This window comes from Myotis brandtii, unplaced genomic scaffold (genome assembly GCF_000412655.1).
Source record: "Myotis brandtii unplaced genomic scaffold, ASM41265v1 scaffold147, whole genome shotgun sequence".
Lineage (NCBI taxonomy): Eukaryota > Metazoa > Chordata > Mammalia > Chiroptera > Vespertilionidae > Myotis > Myotis brandtii.
The window spans coordinates 1,863,095-1,871,240 of NW_005355292.1; the positions used below are offsets into that span (position 1 = coordinate 1,863,095).

The following is an 8,146-nucleotide window of genomic DNA, read 5'->3' on the forward strand; positions in this document are numbered from 1 at the left end:
CAGGAACCCCCCCCCCCCCCCCCGCCAAGTTATGACAATAAAATGTCTGCAGACATTGCCACACGTCCCCTGGAGGCACCGTCACTGAGGCTGAGAAGCACTGAGCCCGAGAAGGGACGTCCCTCCGCGCTGGCTCACAAGCAGTGGTCCCTTCCTTCCCGTCTCCCCTCCAGTGTTTTACGGAGATCTACGTCGTGGCAAGAGGCCCCACGTCACCACTGCCTTTCCTTTCAGGAGCCGGTGAGCTCGGCAGGGCTGAGGCTTGGTCGAATTCCTCCACGGGGTCGGAAACGGGTCCCTCCCTCCTCCCAGAGCCGGGCCTTCTCCTCCGAGGGCGGCGGATGGGTAAGGACGCTCAGCGAGGACCGAGCTCAAGGACAGTGCTCTGCGAGGGGAGGACCGTGCCCAAGGACAGTGCTCTGCTCAGGGAGGGCTGTGCCCAAGGACCGTGCTCTGCGCGGGGAGGACAGTGCTCTGCGCGGGGAGGACAGTGCTCTGCGCGGGGAGGACAGTGCTCTGCGCGGGGAGGACAGTGCTCTGCGCGGGGAGGACAGTGCTCTGCGCGGGGAGGACAGTGCTCTGCGCGGGGAGGACAGTGCTCTGCGCGGGGAGGACAGTGCTCTGCGCGGGGAGGACAGTGCTCTGCGCGGGGAGGACAGTGCTCTGCGCGGGGAGGACAGTGCTCTGCGCGGGGAGGACAGTGCTCTGCGCGGGGAGGACAGTGCTCTGCGCGGGGAGGACAGTGCTCTGCGCGGGGAGGACAGTGCTCTGCGCGGGGAGGACAGTGCTCTGCGCGGGGAGGACAGTGCTCTGCGCGGGGAGGACAGTGCTCTGCGCGGGGAGGACAGTGCTCTGCGCGGGGAGGACAGTGCTCTGCGCGGGGAGGACAGTGCTCTGCGCGGGGAGGACAGTGCTCTGCGCGGGGAGGACAGTGCTCTGCGCGGGGAGGACAGTGCTCTGCGCGGGGAGGACAGTGCTCTGCGCGGGGAGGACAGTGCTCTGCGCGGGGAGGACAGTGCTCTGCGCGGGGAGGACAGTGCTCTGCGCGGGGAGGACAGTGCTCTGCGCGGGGAGGACAGTGCTCTGCGCGGGGAGGACAGTGCTCTGCGCGGGGAGGACAGTGCTCTGCGCGGGGAGGACAGTGCTCTGCGCGGGGAGGACAGTGCTCTGCGCGGGGAGGACAGTGCTCTGCGCGGGGAGGACAGTGCTCTGCGCGGGGAGGACAGTGCTCTGCGCGGGGAGGACAGTGCTCTGCGCGGGGAGGACAGTGCTCTGCGCGGGGAGGACAGTGCTCTGCGCGGGGAGGACAGTGCTCTGCGCGGGGAGGACAGTGCTCTGCGCGGGGAGGACAGTGCTCTGCGCGGGGAGGACAGTGCTCTGCGCGGGGAGGACAGTGCTCTGCGCGGGGAGGACAGTGCTCTGCGCGGGGAGGACAGTGCTCTGCGCGGGGAGGACAGTGCTCTGCGCGGGGAGGACAGTGCTCTGCGCGGGGAGGACAGTGCTCTGCGCGGGGAGGACAGTGCTCTGCGCGGGGAGGACAGTGCTCTGCGCGGGGAGGACAGTGCTCTGCGCGGGGAGGACAGTGCTCTGCGCGGGGAGGACAGTGCTCTGCGCGGGGAGGACAGTGCTCTGCGCGGGGAGGACAGTGCTCTGCGCGGGGAGGACAGTGCTCTGCGCGGGGAGGACAGTGCTCTGCGCGGGGAGGACAGTGCTCTGCGCGGGGAGGACAGTGCTCTGCGCGGGGAGGACAGTGCTCTGCGCGGGGAGGACAGTGCTCTGCGCGGGGAGGACAGTGCTCTGCGCGGGGAGGACAGTGCTCTGCGCGGGGAGGACAGTGCTCTGCGCGGGGAGGACAGTGCTCTGCGCGGGGAGGACAGTGCTCTGCGCGGGGAGGACAGTGCTCTGCGCGGGGAGGACAGTGCTCTGCGCGGGGAGGACAGTGCTCTGCGCGGGGAGGACAGTGCTCTGCGCGGGGAGGACAGTGCTCTGCGCGGGGAGGACAGTGCTCTGCGCGGGGAGGACAGTGCTCTGCGCGGGGAGGACAGTGCTCTGCGCGGGGAGGACAGTGCTCTGCGAGGGGAGGACCGTGCCCAAGGACAGCGCTCTACGTGGGAGGAGCCGGATCCTGTCCTGCAACTCTCCTCCCGACTCCCTGTGGGGACCCCTCAGGCGGGGAAGGCTGCCCCGCAGGGCAGGTGGGCAGGGGCGCTGGCTACTGAAGGCAGCCCAGGCCCACGTCAGAGGATGGGGGTTGCTCGCCCTCCTCCTCCTGCTAATCCAGGAGCCGCACAGAGTATGACACTGCTCTCACCTCCTCGCGGCGTCTCTCTGAGGCTCGCTAAACCCAGACCAGCCTCGGGGAGCTGGCCCTTGGCCCAGCCTGGGAACAGGGCCCAGGGCAGGGTCTCGGTGCTCTCTGCCCAAAGTGGTGTGTTCCCTCTCTCTCTCTCTCTCCCTCTCTCTCTCTCTCTCTCTCTCACACACACACACACACACACACACCAATGCATTTCCTGCACACAGAAACTGGCGTTCGAGGAAGAAAGCTCTGGAAATGCCTCTTGCTCTTAGTGTCCCCCCAGGACTCTCCTGGGTGCGTGGGGTCACACGACGCCACCGAGAGAGAACCCACTGAGTGGCCCCGGGGTCATCCCCACCCTCCCCTCATCCCTCCGCTGCGTTCTTCCCGACACGGCTACACTCCGTCCTCCTAAGCCTCAGAAATGCTGGGGGGGGGGGGGGGGGGAACAGGGCCCAGGGCAGGGTCTCGGTGCTCTCTGCCCAAAGTGGTGTGTTCCCTCTCTCTCTCTCTCCCTCTCTCTCTCTCTCTCTCTCTCACACACACACACACACACACACACCAATGCATTTCCTGCACACAGAAACTGGCGTTCGAGGAAGAAAGCTCTGGAAATGCCTCTTGCTCTTAGTGTCCCCCCAGGACTCTCCTGGGTGCGTGGGGTCACACGACGCCACCGAGAGAGAACCCACTGAGTGGCCCCGGGGTCATCCCCCCCCTCCCCTCATCCCTCCGCTGCGTTCTTCCCGACACGGCTACACTCCGTCCTCCTAAGCCTCAGAAATGCTGGGGGGGGGGGGGGGGGGGGGGAGTTGGCGCATATGGAACATAACACAACAATTAATAAATATCAGCACAAGAGTACACTCTGTGCTTCGTGTGTCGCCACGGTAAGCCTGCCTTGGCCCCACCCTGCCCCTGACTGGTGGAGACACTACCAGGTGGGATAGGACTGACCCGTAGGATAATCACACGCATCAAATAAGTACCCAGGACTCGGATCCTGGGCCCTGGGGCGGCGTTTTCTCCCCGGGAGGGCCCTCTCAGGACTCTGGGAATGACTCCCTGGGTGAGGTCCGACGTGGCCTGCCTGGGCCTGAAGTCCACGCGAAGCCCCCACGCCACAGCCACGAGCAACTTCAGAGTGACTGTTCCCGGTTTCAGGGAGAAACCAGCCCCGCAGAGCCCGCGAGAGGTAGGCGTGGACCAGCTCCCTGCACGGCACGTTCCACACACTGACGATCCCCTCTCGGTGCTGTGACTTGGCACCTTCATCGAGGCCGCACCAGAAGCGGACACAACCGTTTCCAGCTCTTATAAACACGTATTTAGCATTAAAATATAGGGTGTGCCCAAAAACGTATACACACACTTCGAGTAATTGTAAGGGCAGTGTTTATTAAAATACATTGCATTTTCAAAACTGAGCACTCAACTCTGACTCAGCTGTCAATCAGCTGTGAAGGTGTGTCTACATTTTCTGGGGCACCCTGTCTACATATGTAGCAAAAAGGGCCTTTTATAGCTGCCACAGAGTGGACAACGCCCTCAGGGTAGAGTCAGACACCTTGGGTTTGAATCCACATTGAGCCCCTTTAAGTGGTGATCCCGAGTCGGCCAGGAAAAGCCTAAGCCTCGATTTCCTCATCCATCAAATGGGGACGAGCACCCTTCACCGGGCTGCTGGGGGCGCACGGGGCACTGGCGGAGAAGGGCTCTGCCACAGGGAAGCCCTGGAACGTGCGGGCTGTCTGACGCCTCTACGTCGTCGGATCCTGCAACGTGTTAAAAAATTACCCTTTCTTTGTCCTGAGATTTTATGTGCTTCTTCCTGAATATAGATGGGCTATGATATCATAATTGAAACCAACTTCACTTTTCAAAACTACATCCGACGAAATGCTCTCGAGGGCCAAGGCTCACTCTGCATCTGAGAACACATTCTATCTGACAGCCCGGAGAGCTCGGCTTTCTGTGCAAGTCAAGATGAGAAGCAGCGGCGAGCACTGAGAGGAAGGGACAGAGGAGGGAGTGGGATGGGTGGGTGGGTGAGGGGCCGATGGCTAAGCAGCTCCCTTAGCGAGGGCAGATGGCTCGGACATATGCTACCGCCTGGCCACTAGCTGACACTCTCCCTCCATACAAACATAACACAGCCTTCTTTTCCAGACAATAGAACCCCAGAGATGAACTCTGCCACATGTGTGCGAGCCCCCCACCCCCCCACAGGGCCCTCACGCCTGGAAAACTGTATTGAACACTACATCTTCAAAGCGAGTGCTCGGTGAATATACTACCAGTTTTACGACCTCCGTCCTCAACACAGAACCATCGGGGAACACATTTCCTCAGCCTTGGCCAACGGGACCCCTCCGAGGCCTTCCTTTCCGAAAGGATCTTTGGGGAAAAGAGTGTCCGAGCTCCCCGTGGCCTCCACAAGGGACAGGGAAACCGGGGGGGACAGGAGCCAGCTTACCTGGAGCCGTTCACCTGGTTAGGGTTGCATTCCATCTTGATGGTGACCCTGGCTGGGGGTTGCGACAGCCAGTCCTGCTGCGGGACGCGAGGGCTCATCTTGGAAGTCTGTCCATAGTCGCCGGAGGAGGAGGCGGTCATGTCCGTCTTCGCCAGGTGCGGCGTCCCGTAGGCACACTCGAACAACGACTGGTCCTCGCTCACCACCGATAGCGCTTCCTGCACACCCAGAGACACACAGTCAGCGGCCTGGAGGACAGGCCTGCTTCCAACAGCGGCCGGTCTACAGTCCTTTCTAACCGGGACCACAGTTTAGGGAGTTTGAGGGTCTACCTTCCAGAATTAAAAAAAAAAAAAAAGGAGCTGGTTTTCCCCCCTCCAGACCACGGGAGTGGGAGCAGGCCGGCCCAGGGAAACTTTTCAGCAGGTCTCCGAGCGGCCCGGGCTCGACTGCAGCCGCGGAGGGAAAACCCACTTTAATCTCCACTCCGGGACCACAGTTTAGGGAGTTTGAGGGTCTACCTTCCAGAATTAAAAAAAAAAAAAAAGGAGCTGGTTTTCCCCCCTCCAGGCCACGGGAGTGGGAGCAGGCCGGCCCAGGGAAACTTTTCAGCAGGTCTCCGAGCGGCCCGGGCTCGACTGCAGCCGCGGAGGGAAAACCCACTTTAATCTCCACTCAAGGAAGTTGGATTTCAAAGGTCTTCGAAGACATCCAATTGCATGTGTCATTATTTGACAAATGCAATCTATAATTCAAGCAGACAGGGTACAGGATGGCCACGAAGATTAAAAAAGGCGAAGTGACAGCTCACACCTAAGCATCTGGCGAAAGGGCCACATTCCCCGGAGATGCTAAGGAGGGGGCTTTGGAGGAGAGCGGGGAGAACGGAGCACGGAGGACAAACACACAGATATGAGTTTTTCCACTTCGGAGTTATTAGCTGCAATAGGCTTGCAAGTGGTGGTTCCATGATGGCGAACATCTGGATGATAAATGAACCAGAAAAAAAAAAAAGCTGTGAATTATCCAGATGCCTCCAAATACCAGGGTGTTTAAAATATCTGGATCACCGACTCGCTCTCCCCCCCCCTTCCTTTCTAGTGACATCTTTGCTCTTTTGCATCATTTGGTGAGAAGAAATAGACCTTCGTGATGGGTGGATCATCCTTCCGTGGCTTTAAGTCAAACAAGTGGCTAGCCCACGGCTGTGCTGTATTCCCCCGCCAGCTCAGCAAAGGCAGAGATTTCACCCGCGTGAGTGACACACGGCGCAACAACTACACGGAACAACTAAGATGACCCATCACACGCACAAAACCCACGGGGCGGCTCGTTCCTACTTCAGCCTGTTGGCGCGCTCAGGGCCGCTCTCAGCTAGAGAGATGCGGATGCGGGTTGCGTCCCACGGTTTTTAAAAATGGAAACTTTGGAGCCTGGGGGACTGTGGAGGCCGTCTCATCCCCAAGTGAGAGGCTCTGAGATCGGAGAGATCCGGACCTTGATGTGAGCGGCCCAAGGTCATGGGGCTTCAGTGATGGAGCTGACTGGTGCCTGGCCATCCGCTCCTCCTGCCCCACAGCACACGACACCCTGCTTATACGCTTCTATGTCCTGATTTCGAACATGTGCTCACATGTGCACTGCCTTCTTCTTCTTTGAGTTGATACGTAAATCAGTAAGGATGCTCCCCGACAGGAACAGAGCCTCACGGAGCAGCCGTTCTAAGACGGAGACCTCCCCCCACCCCCCGACCCACAAGTGTCAGAATCTTCATGGAACACGTGGGATTTCACAAACCCAGCCCGGAGTGCTCCCGGCCACTCTGTCCCACCGGCCCCAGGACCGACTCCTCTCATAGCTCCCCAAGCACGTGAACTTCACGCTGTGAATCGGTGGGTGGGAAGAATGACAAGGACCAAGCTCAGTGCTTTGGCTCTCAGAGTGTGGACACACCACCTTGACTTCTTCTTCTTTTTTTAAAATATATTTTTATTGATTTCAGAGAGGGAGAGGGAGAGAGATAGAACATCAATGATGAGAGAGAGTCCTTGATCAGCTGCCTCCTGCATGCCCCACAATGGGGATCGAGCCCGCAACGCAGGCATGTGCCCTGAGAATCAAACCCTGACCTCCTGGTTCTTAGGTGGACGCTTAACCACTGAGCAACACTGGCCAGGCATTACCTCGACTTCTTTAAAATCCCTAGAATCCGAGCCCTGCGACACTTTGGGAAGCAGTAAGCTAGGGCTTAAGCAGTACCACAAAACATACCAAAGGACAGGCTGTGCCAGCCAGAGAGCCAGAATGAGGCACAAGAAAGAAAAAACAAGAAAGGCACGGCAGACACACAGCAGCTCAAAGACAGCCACAGACAGACAGCAACAGCCTGAGGCTCCAGCACATTCGGGGTGCAGAGCCTGGCCGGCCGACATTAGAGGACGAAACCTGCAGGGCTCTGTCTTCTGGTCATGAACGAAGTGAGTGAATTTGAGGCATCTAATTGTCACAGATGTGGGTTTCCAAGTAACACTGGCCCCATGGATTTAGGTAGCCGTGCTAATTCATCAAGACAAGAATGGCAGCTTCTGAAGTCATTTTAGCCAAACAGATTCCCTCCCCTCCCGTGGTGGCACCAAAGGGAAGGGTTGTACACACTCAGACCAGGAACGAGGCCGGGCCGCCCCTTCTCCCGCCGGCCCGGCGACTCCGGCGGGGCTCTGCGGGGAGTCACACACTCGGTGATGCTTGTGTTGGCTCACCGACCAAGAGGAACGTGAGCAACTGTGTGATTGATATCAGAAATTAGCAGAAACAGATTAGACAGAAGAACCGGGCTCATTTCAAAATTACAAATAAAAAAAGAAAAGGGCTTTCAGGACAAAAAGAAAAGCGATGCTACCGCGTCAGCCTGCCCCTAGGAGAAGTCCGGGTGTCCTTACGAACACATCGAAGGGCCGCGTCCACAGAGCGTGGGGTTTTGGAAACGGACGGAATGTTAGAGCTAACACGAGGGCAGCGTGTGCTGGGAGGGGGAGGAGCCCGCGCCCACATCTGGCCGAGCGTCACTTCAGCACATGGTGCTCTAAAGGAAGGAATCAAAGTTAATTGAGATCGATTTAGGGGAAAACGTGCATGAAAGCTAGAGATAAGGGAGACACACATCTTCCCTTCGTATCTCAAAGTCCTCCTCAGAGTCCATGGTGCACAAACAGGGGGGCGGCGGTGTGATCAGAGCATGCGAAGGTGCGTTTGTTCACCAGAGGGAGAAAGAGTCTAAAGACGAGGCTTCAGGATGAACATTTCCGAAGGAGCGAGATGCAGGCCTCATCTCAGAAAGACAGAGACACCACAGTGCTCATTAAAAAAAAATA

At 59.0% G+C, this 8,146-nt stretch overlaps 1 protein-coding gene across 6 annotated transcripts in view; it reads right to left on the reverse strand.

Annotated features, from left to right (window-relative positions):
* The window catches only part of ERG (v-ets avian erythroblastosis virus E26 oncogene homolog), a 159,071-nt gene that overhangs the window by 53,330 nt on the left and 97,595 nt on the right, over positions 1-8,146 (reverse strand). For all 6 annotated transcript variants that reach the window (XM_005861297.2, XM_005861298.2, XM_014535656.1 and 3 more), the window contains one exon: positions 4,776-4,993. In XM_005861297.2, coding sequence (XP_005861359.1) covers positions 4,776-4,993 — 218 coding nt within the window. The remainder of the gene's footprint in view (positions 1-4,775; positions 4,994-8,146) is intronic.